This window comes from Zootoca vivipara, chromosome 6 (assembly GCF_965207765.1).
Source record: "Zootoca vivipara chromosome 6, rZooViv2.hap1.1, whole genome shotgun sequence".
Taxonomy (NCBI): domain Eukaryota; kingdom Metazoa; phylum Chordata; class Lepidosauria; order Squamata; family Lacertidae; genus Zootoca; species Zootoca vivipara.
The window spans coordinates 74,169,295-74,189,347 of record NC_142589.1 but is presented as its reverse complement, the minus strand read 5'-3'; the positions used below and the strand labels follow the sequence as shown (position 1 = coordinate 74,189,347).

The 20,053-nt window shown below is 45.5% G+C and overlaps 1 protein-coding gene across 2 annotated transcripts; it reads left to right on the top strand.

The window, feature by feature from the left end:
- Positions 1 to 3,328: 3,328 nt before the first annotated feature.
- LOC118087597 (guanylate-binding protein 1-like) lies at positions 3,329 to 17,615 on the top strand. 2 transcript variants are annotated; one of them, XM_088672599.1, is made up of 12 exons: positions 3,329 to 3,584; positions 6,913 to 7,146; positions 7,305 to 7,432; positions 9,695 to 9,804; positions 10,081 to 10,289; positions 11,732 to 11,965; positions 12,224 to 12,504; positions 14,026 to 14,238; positions 14,581 to 14,683; positions 15,100 to 15,293; positions 16,789 to 16,964; positions 17,474 to 17,615. In XM_088672599.1, exons 2-11 carry the CDS (start codon positions 6,942 to 6,944, stop codon positions 16,924 to 16,926), a joined length of 1,815 nt encoding a protein of 604 aa, XP_088528725.1. In that variant the 5' UTR covers positions 3,329 to 3,584; positions 6,913 to 6,941; the 3' UTR covers positions 16,927 to 16,964; positions 17,474 to 17,615. The 2 variants fall into 2 exon arrangements, with proteins under 2 accessions (XP_088528725.1, XP_034976287.3); XM_035120396.3 differs by lacking the exon at positions 3,329 to 3,584 and adding an exon at positions 3,668 to 3,686 and having other exon boundaries at positions 16,789 to 17,615.
- Positions 17,616 to 20,053: the final 2,438 nt, after the last annotated feature.

Genomic DNA, 20,053 nt, shown 5'->3' with positions numbered 1-20,053 from the left:
TGACCCCATGAATTTTGACCCCATTTTATATGTGAAATGAAGAGGGCTTTTTTGTCCCAACGTGAATAATTTTACACTTGAATTGCATTTGCCATTCCACCACCTCACTTTGAAGAGGTCCTTTTGGAACTCTTTTGTTCAGATTTGTTGAAACAAAAAAAGATTGCAATGATGTATCATCAGCAAACTTGGCCACCTCATTGTTTACCTCTTAACTCTAGATAATTTATGAACAAGTTAAAAAGCACAATCTTTGGGATAATATCAATCTTTGGGAGACTCCCATTTTCTTCTCCATTTGGAGAACTGTCCACTTATTCCTACCCTTTGCTTCAATGAACTTAACCAATTCCTGATCCACAAGAGGACCTCGTATGTTTATTCCTTGACTCCTAATAGCTCAGGAGTCTTTGGTTAGCCCCCAAAATCTAGCAGCTTATTGGATGACCTTGAGCAAATAATGTGCCCATTCTCAGCCCCTGTCAGCTCTGTGTGAGTATGAGAGAGAGAGAGAGAGGCCAGGCAGGCAGGCACCTTTTATCCATACCCCACTCCTCTGCTTTTGTATTCAAGCTGGTCCAACCCAGAGAACACAATCATCAGGTGAAGTGGAGAGGATCAGGAAGATCTCTCCTCTTCAGGGAGGGGAGACTTTGCGGGCGGGACCCGCTCTACGTGCCAAGCAGGGGGGGGGCGTGTCCGGCCCCCTGCTTCACCTCTACCTGCTGCTGCGCTCTCAGGCCCCTGGCTGGCCAATAGGGCCGGCCCGTGGGCGGGGTTTACCTGCTTTAAAACAGCGCGGCAGTATCCGAATCCCCCTTCTGCTGCTGCTCCTCAACGGATCTCCCGCCCACCCTCCCTTTAGGTCTTCCCTTAGTGTGTTTGCTTTGACCCTGCTATGGACTTCGGTTGGTCTCCTTTGGTTGCCCAAGGGGCCTGGTAGGAGTTTTTTTATCCAATTGGCTAATTGGCACCGGCCTCTTGGTTTTCTCGCCTACCTCGTAGTAATTCGTCACAACTTGTTTCGGTATTTGGTGGTAGGCATTGGAATATGGAGTTGTCTGGTGTGTTCGAGGACTGGTTGTGGCCATCATCCAACCCTCCTCTTATAGGGGTATCCCCTTAAGGGATCCGGCGGTCGTGGATCCTGTCCGATGCCCTGCTGGGGGCTAGGGCCATGGCAAGACCCCGGTGACACCAGGGGGAGCTTTCAGTTGTATTTGCATCAACAGGCTCCTACCTCAGGGTGTTAACCTGATATGACCCCCCGCGGAGCAGGGTTGAGTCATGCTTGCTAGGGTGTCCAATGCCTAAGCCAATACCTCTCACTTGCTCTAACCAATAAAGTTGTGGCCTTATTTTACCCATTAACCCAAATACCATGTGTCCCTGTGTCTTTATTTCTCGCGGGGGGCGGGTCCTCGAACCGCAAGTAGCAGAGCTCCACTCACACTTCTCTAAATTCAGGTTGCTCTTTTGTTAGCCTACTCTTTCTCTTCAAATCGGGTGGCGGTACTATGCATGGTGAATCCAGCTGAATCTATTCTTGTGATGCACAGGATCTGGCTGCTCCTGGGACAAGCCCTGTTGGAACAGACTAATGGCCCACGTAGCCCAATATTCTGGTCTCACTGTGGCCCAGCAGATGACTTTGAGAAGCCCACAAGCAGGACTTGAGCACAACAGCATTCTCCCCTCCTGTGGTTTCCAGCAACCGGTGTTCAGAAGCCATAAATTTGTCCAGTCCTCTTTTAGAACTATCCAAGTTGGTGGCCATCGCTACCTCTTGTTGGAGCGAGTTCCATAGCTCAACTACGAGCTGCGCTGAATCTTCCAATATTCAGCTTCAGTGGGTGCCTCTGAGTTCTAGTGTTATGAGAAAAGGAGAAATTATGCACACACTAGTGGGGACATTATAAAGTGTATAAATTATGCATACTTTTCTACACCTTTATAGTAGGGTTGGTGTATTTCAAAAAGTAAAAACCAGGACGCCCTGAGAGTTGTAGAGCTTTTTTTTTTAGGAAGACCCCAAGGACTGATTTTTTGATGGACTTGTCTAACATCTAGGACAAATCCCCCTCCCCCCGGACGTCGATTCTGCCTTTGAAATCCCAGTAATATCCAGGAAAATTGGGATGTATGGTAGCCTTACTTTATAGTGTTTCCACTTACTTGCCTTTTTATTGGGGTTTTTTTATTTGAAATTTTTTTTTATTAAAAATTCTTGGTTTACAAAAGTATGTGCAATGTCTCTTTTTTCAAGCTGTGTTTTCTACAGATCAGTTTCATTTGTTGTGAGACATTAGTGTTACATTAGGAAGTAAAGGGGAATGGTAACTGGGGTGGGGTCAGGTGTTACTTGTCTTTTTTTCTAAGCTACAAAGACTCAAACATAATATTTCCTCATAGGGACACTTGATCATGTTGCATTTGCTTACATTGCATCACATTTGCCATTTTGCTGTCCGTTTGTCCAGTTGGGATAAATTGTTTTGCAGCTTCTCAAAATCCTTGCTTCTTTTAGCAACCTCTGGGAGTATAGAACACCAGTCCTAAAATATCTACATTGGCTCCCAGTACATTTCCAAACACAATTCAGAGTGTTGGTGCTGACCTTTAAAGCCCTAAATGGCTTTCACACTGTATACCTGAAGGAGAGTCTCCACCCCCATCGTTCTGCCCGGACACAGAGGTCCAGCTCCGAGAGCCTTCTGGCAGTTCCCTCACTGTGAGAAGTGAGGTTACAGGGAACCAGGCAGAGGGCCTTCTCGGTAGTGGAAACCCTCCCAGCAGATGTCAAAAAGATAAATAATTAGGTGACTTTTAAAAGGCATCTGTAAGCAACCCTGTTCAGGGAAGTTTTTAGTGCCTGATGCTACATTGTGTTAGACTTCCCCCAGTCTAACACACAACATCTGGTTGTGAACTAGAAGTTTGGTGGTTCAAAGATTGTGGGAAGTATTCCTGCATTGCAGGGGGTTGGACTAGATGAGCCTTGGTGCCCCCTCCAACTCCACAATTCTATGATTCTTTGATTCTATGGCTCACCACCACCACCACCACCACCTTGGAAATTGAGCCATGTCTCTTCTGCAGGCTTTTGTCGCAAACAGAGCCTTGAAGCAGAAGAAACAACCCGAATTACAGTTACTGAGGAGGATTCATGAGCCGGGAGTGAGCGAATTACACAACTCAAGCCTGTTGCCTGCAGAGCAATAATCCCACTTCTCCTAATCACCCACCCTCTGCTTCCAAGGCTGCAAGAGTTGTTTGTTCAAAGGACAAAGGCAGTTTCCTTGAAAGGAAAAAGTGAAACTAGAAGTAGACATTTCTCATGCAATGCTGAAAGAAGGAAGATTCCAGGCAAGGAAATCCCCAGGGTCAGCAGGGAAATCCAGGAAGCATCCACCGCACCGCCATAAAAAACCAGGCGAAGTTCAGTGAAAGGAGAAGAGGTGTGCATGGCTCCAGGAAGAGAAGAACCACAGCAACCTCTTGCCTTTGGCAGAAGCTCTGTCCACAGGCAGTGAGACTCAGCAGCAACCCAGAGCATCAGCTGCTGCTCCCAGCAAATTAACTCTGTAAGTACCATTCTCCTTCCTCCTGTCCCTCCTGTTGGCTTGAGAGAGACAGGCATAAGCTTCGGAGGCCAGACTTCTCAGAGCAGGGAAGGGACTGCTTGGGTGAGTGGAAGGATACTGGCAGCTAGGGATGGAAGCAGCCACCAATTTTAGCTCTCTCAGCTTCTCTTTCTTCCAGTCTTAAATTTGATTATTTTCATTTCTGCAGCAATCTGCAGTCCCCCTAAAATCTGCCACCTGAGGCAGCTGCCTCACTCTGTCTGATGGAAGGACCGGTGCTGCATTTGTCTGCGGTTTGCTTGCTTGCTTGCTTTAATGGTTGTGTCGTTCTCACTGTTACGATATATTGGATTTTCGTTGTCATTGTACACACATACATACTCTGGGATCTGCTTGGATGTTTCTGACCTTTTTAATAATGATAATGATAATGATAATGATAATGATAATAATAAATTAGTTCCTCAGATCTTACAGAAAAGAGTCTGAAGAAGCCACAGGCAGGCTTTTCAAAGAATGGTTCTCATTTTCCCTTACTCGTGCCTCAGCCGATGACAGCCAATTAATTGCTTGTCCCTGAGCTTGCCTTGCTCAGTAGGCAGAAAATACAGAGATAATTCAAATAGGCAGAGAATACAGAGATAATTCAAACTAGAGAGAAATTCAGAAATTCAAGTAGGCAGAGAATACAGAGATAATTCAAACTAGAGAGGGTAGGATGGAATGGAGCTATCCTGGAAAAGGGCACAAGTGGCTGGCTAGCACTATAGAGCACACTGCACAGCGTTTTGTTGCAGTTTTCACTTGTGGGACTAGAGATTTCTCTGGAAGTTGATCTTCAAGCAATTAAGCAGTGGATCCAGACTTATTACAGGTAGGTAGCCGTGTTGGTCTGACATAGTCGAAACAAAAAATAAAAAAAATTCCTTCCAGTAGCACCTTAGAGACCAACTAAGTTTGTCATAGGTATGAGCTTTCGTGTGCATGCACACTTAGTTAGACTTAGAGTAGACCCATCAGGTAAATGGGACAATCTCATTGCTTGCAATGGATCTGCACACCATACAGAGAAAGCACATTCCCGCCCCCTAAGAATCCTGGGAGCTGTGGTTTATGCCTCACAGATCTACAATTTCAGCACCTTTTACAAACTACAATTCCCAGGATTCTTTGGGGGGAGGTTTGCTTTAAATATATGTGGCGTGCACAACCCAAATGTGAACCCAACCCTTACACTCTGCTCAGATTCATCAGCTGTGCATGTTTGGGCTACAAAGAGGCAAAGTTTCAGACGCTGCAAACAACTGTGGCTTGGAACAGCTGGACACAGAACCAACTAAAGGGGAGGTGACCTTGGTCATAGTCCTGTTTGGTACTGTGCCCTATAACTGACCAGGAACACTGACCACAGTGCTATCAAATCCATTAACTTGGGGTCCTTTCCAACTCTAAGATTCTATGAACTATCTAAACAGTTGCGGGGAAAGTCCAGCTCTTGATTTCAAAAGAGGAAATTCTTTTAAAAACAAGGGAGTTCTGGTAAAAAAAAAAGAGAGGAGGAAGCTGAAAAAAGAGCATTTCCAGAAACAGCTTGAAAGCAAAGCGGACAGTGAGTTTCATAATGCTTTTACGAATACCCTTTAGCAGTGCAGAAATAAAAGGGGCCAGGCTATCTGTTTGTGCATCAAACTTGGATGTCTGCAAAAGAGGTGCATATGTTTGAGAAGGTACATCTGCATAAGCCCTCTTCGCAATTCAGTATCTGTACTTTCTAGGGTCCTGATACCATGGAACACCTGAAACCTTTGTTGATGTGCAGAATAGTAGTGAAATACGACATCTACTCTTAGGAAAACGGAGCAGCTATTCTGCTGAGTTTTTAAAAAGCCAGATTTTCTGAACTTGGGGTGGGTGGGGGAGCATAGGACGTAGAAGATGAACAGGGAAAACAAGAGGGGGGGATGTGTTGTTCATGACATTGTTGAGATAACTTTGTAAAATGTAAACAAACATAGTATAGCTATTCCACAGTAAAAGCCCAGTGCCCTCGTTTGCACATCACAAAAAGCTACTGTTTGTTATAAACCATGGCTTAATCATAAATGTGTCCCCTGGGTCCCCACCCACTATCCAGTTCTCTGCACAGCTCCTCTCCCATGCATGCCATCCATGTGGCTTACTACATTAGGTGTTTTTGTGTTTTTACATTGAAACCTCCCCTGTGATTCTCAGATGAAGAGATGGCAAAGAAATGTAACTAACTAACCAAGTGATAAAACTATACTATGGTTTGTTTGTTTCAAACAAACCATGAGCACCAGATCAAAAACAAGCTGAGAACAAACCTTGGCTTATGTTTGACTTACCACTTGAGGGTTGTTTGTTTAGTTTTTATGTTTGTTTTTAAACGAAGAAGCCACTATCTGGGTTCAGCCAACTTGCCAAGAAGTACCAGGGGTTTTATGTATGCGACGACTACCCCACAGATGTTGCTAGCTCGGAAATAGAAAGAAGACAAAGTCCCTACCAGGGAGGAATGACAAACTAAGCTATTGGACTATGCCAAAATGGCAAAACTGACTGGAAAGCTCAGGAACTAAGAAGACAAAAATGCATAATTTATTTAGGAGACCACTGTAAGCAGATGAAAACATTAGCAGGATTCTAATAACACTTGTCATGTAGCAAATATCATGGAAAGTATTGAAAGATACAAAATATGGATTATGAAATAATATGCAGTCAAAAAAGTTGACAATAGGACCCATGGAAAGGATGGTGGGAAGTCTGGAGATTCAGAGAAATCTCTAGATATGGATATGTATCTTGTATTGTTAGGGACACGGGTGGCGCTGTGGTCAAAACCACGGAGCCTTGGGCTTGCCGATCAGAAGGTCGGCGGTTCGAATCCCCGCGACGGGGTGAGCTCCCATTGCTCTGTCCCTGCTCCTGCCAACCTAGCAGTTCGAAAGCACGTCAAAGTGCAAGTAGATAAATCGGTACCATTCCGGCGGGAAGGTAAACGGCGTTTCCGTGTGCTGCTCTGGTTTGCCAGAAGCTGCTTAGTCATGCTGGCCACATGACCCGGAAGCTGTACACTGGCTCCCTCGGCCAGTAAAGCGAGATGAGCGCCGCAATCCCAGAGTCGTCCATGAATGAACGTAACGGTCAGGGGTCCATTTATCTATCTTGTATTGTTATAACTCTACACTTGTAAAATCAGATAAAAATTATTTCAATAAGAGAGAGAAGTACCTGGGTTTTTCTTTTCACCAGCAATATAGTGAGAGCAGAACTGGATAGTGCAGTACTTTACTTTTTCTCCCAGGAGGTTCTTCGTCCTGATCCGTCCCTCTCATGGGCTCTCCGCGGCCTCCGTCGGTGAACATGGAAGGGCCAATGTGCCTGATCGAGAACAACCCCAATGAACAGCTGCGGGTCAACCAGGAAGCCCTGAAGATCTTGCAGAGCATCCAACAGCCAGTGGTGGTGGTGGCCATTGTGGGACTGTACCGCACTGGCAAGTCCTACCTCATGAACAAGTTGGCAGGAAAGAAGAAAGGTGAGTCTGCAGGAAGAATCTGTTTGCAAAAGGTGGAAGCCCTTCATTTTAAGAATTGGAGTGAGTACTATTGAGAGTTGGAAAACAGCGCCTCCGCCCACAACAAACACACAGGTGATCCCCTCAAACCTGATCTCTTTCCACTTTGTACCCTACAGGCTTCTCTCTGGGTGCCACCATACAAGCAGAGACCATGGGTATCTGGATGTGGTGCCTTCCTCACCCTGAAAATCCTGACCACACCTTGGTGCTTTTGGACACGGAAGGACTGGATGATGTGGAGAAGGTAACCTGGAGGTCAGGGCTGGAACCAGTGTGATGCAGGGGTTAGGATGTTGGGCTGAGACTTGGGAGGCCAGGGTTCGAATCCCCACTCAGCCACAAAGCTTGCTGGGTGGCCTTGGGTCAGTCACTGCCTTTCAGCCTAATATACCTCACAGGGTTGTTGTGGGGAGAAATGTGTCACACTTATTAAGATCCCCATGACATCATCATCATCATCAACAACATCATTTATTATTTATAACCCACCCATCTGGCTGGGTTTCCCCAGGCACTCTGGGCGGCTTCCAACAGAACATTAAAATACAATAATCTATTAAATATTAAAAGTTTCCCTAAACAGGGCTGCCTTCATATGTCTCCTAAACGTCTGGTAGTTGTTGTTCCTCTTTGACATCTGGTGGGAGGGCATTCCACAGGGTGGGTGCCACTACTGAGAAAGCCCTCTGCCTGGTTCTCTGTAACTTCGCTTCCCCCAGCAAGGGAACTGCCAGAAGGCCCTCGGCACTAGACCTCAGTGTCCGGGCAGAATGATGGGGGTGGAGACGCTCCTTCAGGTATACTAGGTCTCAGGTTTTGACCTTGAAATCTCAGGGTCTGGGATGCTCCTGAGCTGGCAGTCCTAAGAGCTGGGCTTATCTGGAGCACTCCCAAAGCTTTTGGACATGGATTGGCTGGGCGATGTGCAAACATTTGGAAGCAGGGAGTTGATGCTTTGGAGAGTTTCCTTTTTTAAAATAATAATTTTTTATTCATTTTTAGCTTTAACAATTAGCGTCACACATAAATCATAATCATATACATATAGGATTCTCTGAATCCTTGGAATTCCCTTCACCCTTCCATGGTTTCCATAGTTATTCTTTTCCAACTGCATCATATAATGTTCTCCATATTTTCTTTAACCTCAGTTCTCACCATAGTTCTCGTTACATTGCAAGTGGGTTTTTTTTTTAAAATCCTGCCAATGTTTTTAATTGTTTGCAGTGTTATTTTAAGTAACTTATAAATTTCCCCCATTCTTTATCAAATTTATTATCCTCTTGAACTCTGATCTTCCTGGTCATTTTTGCCATTTCCACATAGTCCATCATTTTTGTCAGCCATTCTTCTCTTGTAGGTACTTTATCTTCCTTCCATCTTTAGGATAATAACATCCGTGCAGCTGCCATAGCATACATAAACAGTCTTTTCCTCTCCATTGGTATATCTGGACCTAGAATTCCTAATAAAAAAGTTGCTGGTTTTTTAACAAAAGTTATTTTAAACATTTTTTCCAACTCATTATAAATCATTTGCCTTAGACGGTTTTCTACAAAGTCCTTATGCACAACAGGAAAACTAGACTAAGACCAGCCCCAGAGCTCTTGAAAGTCACCACAGTGTGAGGCAGTGGGAACAGAAAATACCCACCAAAGCAGTGTCCCTAACTCTAGTGAGTGCAACAACTCGGGAAGGCACCATCATTGTACAATTTCCTGAAAGAAATTAAAACTTTTTAAGGTAAACCTAGCAAATATGTTGATATGCTTTTAATCTCTCTTACTGTAGATTTTCTTAAATTAAAAAATTGCATTGCCGGGGGTTGGACTAGATGACCCCTGGGGTACCTTCCAACTCTTTGTTGTTGTTTAGTCGTTTAGTCATGTCCGACTCTTCGTGACCCCATGGACCAGAGCACACCAGGCACTCCTGTCTTCCACTGCCTCCCGCAGTTTGGTCAAACTCATGTTCGTAGCTTCGAGAACACTGTCCAACCATCTCATCCTCTTCTCCTAGTGCCCTCAATTTTCCCCAACATCAGGATCTTTTCCAGGGAGTCTTCTCTTCTCATGAGGTGGCCAAAGTATTGGAGCCTCAGCTTCAGGATCTGTCCTTCCAGTGAGCACTCAGGGCTGATTTCCTTCAGAATGGATAGGTTTGATCTTCTTGCAGTCCATGGGACTCTCAAGAGTCTCCTCCAGCACCATAATTCAAAAGCATCAATTCTTCGGCGATCAGCCTTCTTTATGGTCCAGCTCTCACTTCCATACATCACTACTGGGAAAACCATAGCTTTAACTATACAGACCTTTGTTGGCTATTCTATGTTTTCCAATGTTTTCAGCTTTTTTATTGATTTTTTTTAAACAAATTTATTGCAAACTGCTTACAGGCTTTGCCGCAATTGAGCGGTCTAGAAATGGCGTCAGATGCAAATAAATAAAACAGGTGGAAGCCCAGTGTGTGAGGGTTTCGTGCCAATTATTCCTATCCCTCCCTACAGAGCAACATCGAGAACGACGCGTGGATCTTTGCCTTGTCCATTCTGCTTAGCAGCACCTTGGTCTACAACAGCATGGGTACCATCGACCAGTTTGCCTTGGAAAAACAGCAGTATCCTTCCATGCAAACTCCATTTCACCTCCAGCTCCCTGATTTGCAGCCAGAGTAGATGGGGCAGGGACTTTGGTTTGTGTGGTATCTCCATGAACATTATGGGATATCCCCCATGCAATTCTTTGCAGGATACTAGATGGCGCCCGCAAGCCTACAGCACCACCTTTCTCTCTGGACTCTTGTGTTATTTAAGTTATTTAAGGGTCACTTGAGAGATTGTTGCCTCACTAGGCTACAAGAGTCATCTCCATAAATTCCTTAGTGTAATCCCAGGTATGTGACAGAGCTGACTAAGCGAATCAAGGTAAAAGCCACAACCACAAAGACCTCTGAGGATGGAGAGGAGGAAAACAGTGACGAATTTCTCAGGTTCTTTCCAGCCTTCGTTTGGGCTGTGCGTGATTTCACGCTACAGCTGAAGCTGAACGGAAGCCCTATCTCTTCTGACAAATATCTGGAGAATGCCTTGAGGAGGAAGAAAGGTACAGCAAAGGGGGCTGATGGGATCCCACCCAGGCATAGGGTTGGGTCTTGCGTCACCGATTTGAGGCTGTGGCAAGGACTGACTCTATCAGGGGTGGGGAACCTTTATAATTCAAGGGGCCGCATTCCCTTCTGAGCAAACTTATGGGGGCCACAGGGCATCTGTAGAATTGACCTTAGTACGGCAGGTTGTCATATTTTCCACCCACACAAGCAAAAAGCCTTATTGGAGGTCAGGGACACAGTTCAGCTGGGCAAAAGCTCTCAAGGAGGCTGCAAGGCAGAGCCATTGAGAGCCAGTGTGGTGTAGTGGGTAAGCGGTAGACTCGTAATCTGGGGAACCGGGTTCGCGTCTCCGCTCCTCCACATGCAGCTGCTGGGTGACCTTGGGCTAGTCACACTTCTCTGAAGTCTCTCAGCCCCACTCACCTCACAGGGTGTCTGTTGTGGGGGAGAAAAGGAAAGGAGAATGTTAGCCGCTTTGAGACTCCTTAGGGTAGTGATAAAGCGGGATATCAAATCCAAACTCTTCTTCTTCTTCTTCTTCTTCTTCTTCTTCTTCTTCTTCTTCTTCTTCTTCTTCTTCTTCTTCTTCTTCTTCTTCTTCTTCCCTGAAGAGAAGGGGTATGGACTGGGGAGTCCTGAGGGCCACCCAGAGAGACCTGCAGGGCTGTTTTTGGCCCACAGGCCTGAGATTCCCCCATCCCTGAATGACATTCTTGTTAGCTTTTTATAACATCTGCGTCAGTGGGAAGTCGAAATTCTATAGACATGATGAAAAATGGGAGAGTCTTTCTGTGAAATGGGGCCTTTGAACAGAAGAACCCCAAAAGAGCCCTGCTGGCAGGCAAGAACTGTATGGCCCCCAATTCTGTCATTTTACTCCACAATTTTCTGGGTTAATGGGGTTGCAAACAGATGTTTGTTTCTGGAAGCAATTAACGTGGAATTGAGTGCTAAACCTCCTCTGTATTCTGCTAGATTTCTGGAGGTAATAATAATAATAATAATAAGTATTAGTATTATTTCCCCAGCCACTCTAGGCAGCTCCAAACAAAATATTAAAAACACAGTAAAACACCAAACATTAATAACTTCCCTAAACAGGGCTGCCTTCATATATCTTCTAAAAGTCAGATAGTTATTATTATCCTTGACAGAATCCGCTGGCAAAACGAACAGGAAAACAGGATGAGCTAGAATTTTCCTCCCTGGTTCATCAGCTTTCTGCAGGTGGGAAGATTTTGGCATAGGGGTGTTTTCACAGAAGCCATGACAAATGTGCATTCCAAAATGGTAGAGTTGACATGAAGGATTGCACCTCTTGGCCAGCTGAATTTGAGCTGAGGCAGGCATGACGTCTGGAGCAAAGATGGAATGCAGCAGCCCAGGTACCGGTAGACTGATGGCTTTGAATTTTCTTGCAATTCTCCCTCTCCAGGACAACCTGAGAAGCTGGATCTTGCCAAGAAATGCATCCGCCAATACTTCCCCAGCCGCAAGTGCTTTGTCTTTGACTGCCCAGCCAGAAGCCATGACTTATCGGAACTGGACGACCTGTCTGAAAAGATGCTAAGCCCCAACTTTGTGGTGCAAGCACACCGTTTCCGCCAGCACATATATGAGAGCGCTCAGCCCAAAATGATCCAAGGAGGACACCTGGTGACCGGGACATGTGAGTAGAAGGGAAGGGACCAGAAAAAATGGATGTGTTAACCAAGTCACTTAAGTAACACAGACGGAGTCCAGAGGGAGAAAAGGAATCGTCGTAATGCTTCACAGGAGAGAGGGGAAAGTCCCATTGCGCAAGTGGTAACCCCTGGCAGATACCCACAACTTAATATAATTGAAATAGGAATACAGCATGTGTCACCATAGAAATCCAACTAGCTAGCTAAAATAAATAAACTGGCTTTCTTCCCTCCCTTTGCAGTGCTGGGTCACCTGGTGGTGACCTACGTGGATACAATCTCCAGTGGGTCCATACCCTGCATAGAGAACGCGGTGGTAGCCTTGGCGCAGATTGAGAACACAGCTGCAGTGCACGATGCCATTACACACTATGAAGCGGAGATAGAGAAACAGTTGAAGCTGCCCACCGAGACTATTGAGGAGCTGCTGAAAGTGCACGCCCAATATGAGAAGGAGGCCATTAAAGTGTTCTTGGCTCGGGCCTTCAAGGATGACGATCACGACTATCAGAAAGAACTTGGGGTATGGGGATTAACTCACTGGTGGGCATGAGATATGGGGCTCTCTATATCTGATATGGGGAAAACTAGAAGGATTTTGTGTTGGATGGAAAATTGGCTACTCAGAAATGGGAGGTTCCTTTCAATGGGGCAATGTATTCATTCCTGTCCTAGTTCAGAGACTGAGTAGCCAAGATGTCAAGGGATGAGATCCAGCTCCTTAGCAAGGTTGTGTTGGCCATTGATTGGATGCCATTGGAGCTAGTTGAGTTGAGCTAAGATGCCCCTAGGAACACGGAACATCTGGCAGCCACTTGGTTTTGTTGGGATGAAAAAGTGACCCTGTTGCCAAGGGAGGTGCTTAGAATGAGGAACTAACTGTGGGAGGACCAGTTTGAGGTGAGGACAGAGGGTAGTAGACGGGCCTCCTTTTTCAGGCAAAGTAGACTTGCAGCAGGTCCTCTTATTTGAGGCCTTATCCACACACCTTTTGCCCTGCTCTTTCTGAGCTTCCCCACTCAAGCAAGTGGCCATTCCTATACTGGGAAAACTGAAGATTTGTTGTTGGATGGAACGTTTGAGACTCAAAAGTGTTTCTTTCCTTTTCCACAGAGGGTAGCAGGTTGATTCTTGCCCTAGTTCAGGGACTGACTGGCCAGGATGTCGAGGAATGACACCTGGATTCTTGGCATGTGCCATGAATACATCGGCTCTCAGGGAAGAAGTGCAGGCAGAGGGAGAGGGCAGACAAGAAGAGAGAAGGTTAAACACAGAGCAATCCGCACAGGCAGGAGTACGCTTAGGAAGGGGAGGGAGTTGACCCCATTAGCCCCATTGTGCAGGGACAAGAAGTTGATCCGGTTCCCAGGGAGGTGTTTCGAGTAAGCAACTAATAGTGGGAGTACCATTTTTTGGAGTGGAACAGAGGTTTGTGGACCAGCTGATCTCTTCTTCAGGCAAAGTGGACTAGCAGCAGTCCTGTTATCCAAGTCCGCTAGTTCTTCTATGCATTTCTTCTCCCTCTCAGTTGGCAAATGGGAAGCCAACTGATGACAACCAGATTTGGTTCTGGGGTTCCCAGTTGTTGATCTGTGGCTAAAACCACTTCTCACATCAAGGGCACCTCGGTCACCCCCCTGGGTCCCCAAATGTGCTTTTTGCACTAGCCCACCTGGTTTTATACACAAATGGACAAGAAGGTTGAATTAGGGGACCTCCAGCCTCTTACTCCAAATAAGCTAATCTTACATTGCATGTTTGAGTTACATCCTGCTCTCCTTTGTTGATATTGCTGGGAGGGGTGGCCCAATGAAAGTTTGTGCTTTCCTGGAGACACAATGAATCTTTTGACTCTAGTGATCCCATTGTTTTCCTTTTCCTTTGGCCTTCCGCCTGGGAAAAGAGTGAACCGTGCCAACAGATTTGTCCTTGTTTTTAGGATGCTTAGAGTTTCCAGACTCTCTGGAATGGGGAATATAGGACCATCCTCTACTGCTGAGCATCTGTTCCCATCTGACGCTATCTGTTTCTTGCCCAACCCCAGGAACGGCTGCAATCCAAACTTTCCGAGTTGTGTTCTCGCAATGAGCAGGCGTCGTCAGATCGTTGCCAGGCGGTGCTCCTGGAGCTATTCCAGGACCTGGAGGAGAAGTTCAGCAAGGGGAGCTACTCTGTGGCTGGTGGTTACCTGAAGTTCCTGGATGACCAGAAGGAAAAATTGGAACAGTATCACCTACTGCCTGGGAAAGGGATCATGGTGAGTCAGACTCAGTGGGAGAGCAATTGGGGGGGGCAAGGGCCAGAAGGATACCCCTGAGAAAAATAACTCCCCCTTTAGCAGCCTCAGAATGTTATTATTAGTTATATAATGCCAGATATGTACACAGGGCTGTATCCAACAAAGTGATAATGTAAGATCCCATTTGTGCAAGGATTATTGATAGCACAGTGGGGCTCAATGACCCCCATCTCCTTCCCCTGCATCCCCCCTAAATCTAGGGGTCCCTCTGATCCTTTGGAGTAAATTTGGGGAGAGTGTGGGATGTGTAGGGGGGGGGGAGTTGAATAGAAACAAACAAATGACTCCACTCTTTCTCAGGCTTCCAAGGCCCTGGAAGAATTCTTGAAATCCAAGGAGGCAGCAGCACAGTCCATTCTGCAGGCTGACCGGACCCTCACAGAAAAAGAAAAGGAGCTTGAAGGTGAATCTGTTCAGGGACAGCTTGTTACGACTCACAGACACTTAGGCTGCTTCCACACTGGCCATTTAATGTGGAATCGCCACTTTTTGCTCACAGCCTTTTTATGAGATCTCTGCAGGTGGTCACGAAGAAAACATCCCCCTCTCATGCCTTTCTGGTTTATCGTCAGTTCTTTTCTGCCCTCCCCCCCCCCACACACCAGAAAAAGATAAGAGAATCTACAGAAGAAGAGCTGTGTTATTTCCTATCCCCATGTAATGAATGTGGGGTGCCCCTGCAGGGCAGATTCATGACATCTCCTCTGGAGTCCTCCCAGTAGATGGTGACTGGAGGTAGACTGGAATAAATCTGCAGCTTCTTTTGGAAATTAAAAAAAAATACCGGCATGAACTCACTGCTTGTCTCTTTCTGTGCAGCGGAGCGAGCCCGGGCCGAGGCTTCTGCACGAGAAGCTAAGCTGCAGGAACAAAGGAAAGAGGAGGCCATCAAGATGGCCCAGGAGAAAGAGCGGAGTTATAAGCAGCATGAAGCACAGTTAGTGGCCAAGATGGAAGAAGACAGGAAGAAGATGCAGGCTGAGCATGAGATGATGATGAACAGGAAGCTTGAGGTAATCGAACAGCGCCCTCTATGGGCAGCCTTGGTCATCTACACCAGCGGTGGGGAGACTTAGGCCTTGGGGGACAGGTGTGGCCCCCAAGGCTCTCAGGCTCTTTGGAATCACCTCAGGCCTCTGTAGCTACATTTTTTTTTTCATTTCACTTTTAATTTGTATACCACCTTTCTATATTACTATGCACAAGGCGGTTTACAGCAACAAAACATACAAAAAAGAACACGGGCCTTGTAATAATCTGATCCAATACAACATATCTTTAAAATGGAACGGCTTATATCAAATGAAGCAATATCCAGTAATCTAGTAGAATGTAATAGTACACAATGAAATCAACTCTCAAAATATCAGCAAATAATAATTGGCAATTACAATAAAAAAATTACTAAACTATGACCAATAAAAATAACTGCAGGCCACAATGCATAAAATGCCACAATACATACCAAACCATGTAAAAGGATCAAATTGAGAAACAAAGGACACACCACTGATAACATTACTATTATTTAAATCCCTAAATTCCTCTCCTCCCTTCCTACCTGTTACGGACCCTGCATTGCATTCCCCCCTTGAGGGTTTTTGCCTGACTAGAATGTGCCCTTGAACTCTGATGACGCCACTTGCATAAGATTTCCATATGTTAATTTACACGGACAGCACCACGTTTAGAAATAACAACTGCAGTAGAAATACAATACATCTTGCTCCAGTGAGCACATAGCACATAACAAATAATAATAGTTGTTATTATTATTATTATTATTATTATTATTATTATTATTATTATTATTACCCCGCACATCTGGCTGAGTTTCCCCAGCCACTCTGTGTGGCTCCCAACAGATTGTTATTATTATTAGTGATAAAACATCAAATATTAAAAACTTCCCTAAACAGGGCTGCCTTCAGACATCTTCTAAAAGTCAGATAGTTGTTTATTTCCTTGACATCTGATGGGAGGGTATTCCACAGGGCGGGTGCCACTACCGAGAAGGCCCTCTGCCTGTTTCCCTGTAACCTCGCTTCTCACTGTGAGGGAACCGCCAGAAGGCCCTCGGAGCTGGACCTCAGTGTCCGGGCTGAACGATGGGGGTGGAGACTCTCCTTCAGGTATACCTGCTAATCTCCATGACCACTCTTTTGCCTAAACTTCACCCTTCCATTATATAGTTCCATGTTTCAGACATCATGATATATCACTATATCCCAGTGTTTATCTGGGGATACCTCGCAATGTCGAAAACCAGATATCACCCAGCCCTTCAGCCCAGGTGTTGCTGATGAGCCTCTGCTCTCCCTTCTTAGGGTTCTTTATCTTCCCAATGGATTTGCACTGGGCAGCCTTTAAACAGAGGACTATCCTCTCTATAGCATAACACACATGGGCACTCTAGACAGCCCTTTGTCCTTTTATTCATTCCTCTCATTCCACCTGCTTTGTGAGGAACTGGGGCTGACTTCCATCTTCATCCTTGCCACTTCCTAGGAGCAGAAGCGCCTTCAGAAGGAAGGGTTTGAGCAAGAAGTCGCAAAGCTTCAACTTCAGATCCAGGCACTGCAGGAGACGGTGGAGATGCAGAGAACTACGTGTGGCCCCCCGCATCATCGTTGTGTAATTCAATGAAAACAGCATCCCTGGAAGTGTCGATGGGTTGAATAAAGGTGTCTAGATTGGCCTCAGGACCGTGGATGGGAGTGCAGCTAGGAAGCCAGGGGATGAACGGAGATCTACCTTATGTTACCATTTAGTTGGTGTTTGCAGTCTGTTTGCGCACAAAGGAACCCACAAGTCTATTTCTAAGGGGTCATCTACACTTCCACTTGATCTGTGCCTCTAAAGTACAGGTCTGAGTGGTTTTCCATTTGCCCCACTCCTTTCCCAAGGAAAACCTGCTCTTTAGTTCTCAACTGAAGCAAACAAACCCGAATTGCTGTTTGCACCGATCGAGCACTAAAGAGCAGTTTTCCCCTGCCCCCAGGACAAGGTGAAGTGTGGATAAGCCCTAACAGAAGAGCAACATGAAACAGACTGTGACATGAAGACTCAGCCTTGGGCCAGTCAGTCAGTCAGCCTAACCCCAAGAGCGTAGCCAGGATTTTTGCTGGGGGGGGGGCAGGACCAACATGATTGGTCTGGTAGTTAAGTATTTCTACTCTTTTACTTGTTCTAGGGCGAGGGGCAGCTGCCTCCCTTCCCCCCTTGGATATGCCCCTGGCCTAACCTACATCACAGGGTTGTCATGAAGATTAAATCCGGATGCTACCATGAAGGAAAAGTGGGAAATTAATGCAATATATATCATCATCTATTTTTTTTAAAATAAATGCATATTATTGGTTTTCCAGTGAAGTTGTACAGTTGAAAAAAGGAAGAAATAAATAAACTACAGTTGAACAAAAAGAGATATCACATCGTTTTTCCTGTGGAGTAAGATATGGGGAGAGAGGGTATAAAGCCAGTATAGATAATACGGAGCAATAAAAACAGCAGCCATTCATGTTAATTCACAGAGCCAACCCCCCCCCCCCCCAAAGCCAATGTATGGAACAGAGGGCTTTAAATGTTTTGGAGGTGGAATTAATAAGAGTCAGAAATGGAAACCACACGTCTGCAAGTGCCTCTGTTTTAGCTCACTTGCCCTTTGGTTGGCCTCAAATTATGATAAAGCTTCTCCATCAAAGCCAGATGCCAGGTATTATGACTGTACCATATTATGACTGTACCAGTTTTCAGTGGAGAAGTCTAAGGGTGTTTTCCTCCCTCCTGCTACTGCCCCCCCAATAAAGCTAATGAGATCCCTGTGAAATAGTTTAGGACCAACAAAAGATGAAATGAGAGTTAGTGAGGGAGACTTTGGGGCTGGGTACTTTTAGAGACATGGTTAAATACAAGGCCCCCAAACCCAGCCACGTGAAGTCAATGCTGCTACTACAGTGGTACCTCTGGATAAGAACTTACGGTAATTCATTCTGGAGGTCTGTTCTTAACCTGAAACTGTTCTTAACCTGAAGCACCACTTTAGCTAATGGGGGCCCCCACTGCCGCCGTGCCGACGCTGTTCTCATCCTGAAGCAAAGTTCTTAACCCGAGGTACTATTTCTGGGTTAGCAGAGTTTGTAACCTGAAGCGTTTGTAACCTGAAGCGTTTGTAACCCGAGGTACCACAATAGATAATAAAGTTGGAGCCCTGAATGGACCACCCACTCCAGCAATTAGGGGAGAAAGTGGGGCTCATATAGCTCATGGATATCATCTTCTTGATACAATTGGAATGCAACTCTGCGTGGTGTGGCAGTTTTGGGTTTAAATGCGGGGAAGCTGAGCTGCAAATGCATGCTCCACTGCGAAGCTCCCTTGAACAGGTTTAAGAGATGGTGGTGTAACAGGGAGTCCTTGGAGCACTCCACAATCGCCTAACCTTGACTCCCATAGGTTCAGGTCGGGGTCACAAGCAAGAGACTTCAGCCTGGAGATAGAAGCAAAACAGCAGCCACTTGGCCTGATCTTTAGTGTTGCAACAAGACTTCCCGCTACCACGAAGATGAAGCAGCCAGAAGCCCTGGTCGATGGTTACATCTGTATTTTAAAGTTTCCCAAAGTTTCCCATAATACAACTCGGGATGCATCATCAAGATATCATAGATATGTCACAGAAAAGGTGTGATCTCAGGCATGCCCCTGTCAATCAAATATAGTTCTTTCACACTTACCCCATCACAATACAAATAAAGGTACCGTATTTTCATTATTGTCATTGCCATGATCCTACACTTTGTTGAAGTGAAACTCCCCTCTGGAGTAGAAATCATATATCAAAGAAATGGAAAGCTCTTTTATCTGAGTAGGCTGAAAGCAAAGAGTAAGGTTACTGTAACTTCTGTCACAGAGCTTCAGTATGCTGATGACAACATTGGGTGGGCACACTCAGAGGATGACCTCCAAACCATCCTAAATATCTTCGCAGAAGCTTATGAAAAGCTTGGCCTATTGTTCAACATCCAAAAAACCAAAGTGCTGCACCAACAAGCACAAAACAACCCATCTGTAGCGCCACAAATCCAACTCATTGGTGTAATGTTGGAAAATGTTGATCACTTCTCCTACCTGGGAAGTTATCTTTCCACAAGGGCCAACACTGATGCCGAAATCCAGTATCGCCTGAACTCTGCGAGTGCAGCTTTCTCCCGATTGAAGTGCAGTGTTTGAGGACTATATAAGGGTCTGGTGACTTCTGTTTCAGTGTATCTGAAGAAGTGTGCATGCACATGAAAGCTCATACCAATGACAAACTTAGTTGGGCTCTAGGGTGCTACTGAAAGGAATTTTTTTATTTTGTTTCGACTACAGCAGACCAACGCGGCTCCCTACCTGTAATGAGGATTGGGACATTCGCAGGGAAACCAAAATGCTTGTTTACAAAGCTATTGTACTACCAATGTTACTGTATGCTTGTGAAACTTAGAACTGAGAAGATTGATAAAATGAGTGATTTCTGATGACTTTATAAAGTTTCCCCATTGAGCCAGTACATAGATACGTTTAACAGTGAATTGCTACATTTGGTATTGACACTTTCCCTGTTTTCCTTTGTTGGAGACCTGGGTTTCAGAGAGGAGTCGTCAGCTCCTGAGCTGAGCTTCCCTTGCAGATGCAATGCCTTTGCAGATATGTTGCTGTTATTTTCTCTTGACACTAGAAGATTTGTTTTGAAGGGTGAAAAGGCAGCGAAATACCTCTGCGTAGTATGTGT

What these genes read in the sequence shown, in the direction of transcription:
- LOC118087597 (XM_088672599.1), top strand. Translation starts at nt 6,942, where the DNA reads ATGGGCTCTCCGCGGCCTCCGTCGGTGAACATGGAAGGGCCAATGTGC. An exon ending in TTTGCCTTGGAAAAACAGCA is followed by an intron (nt 9,805 to 10,080) that starts GTATCCTTCCAT and finishes GTGTAATCCCAG; the next exon opens with GTATGTGACAGAGCTGACTA. An exon ending in ACTATCAGAAAGAACTTGGG is followed by an intron (nt 12,505 to 14,025) that starts GTATGGGGATTA and finishes GCCCAACCCCAG; the next exon opens with GAACGGCTGCAATCCAAACT.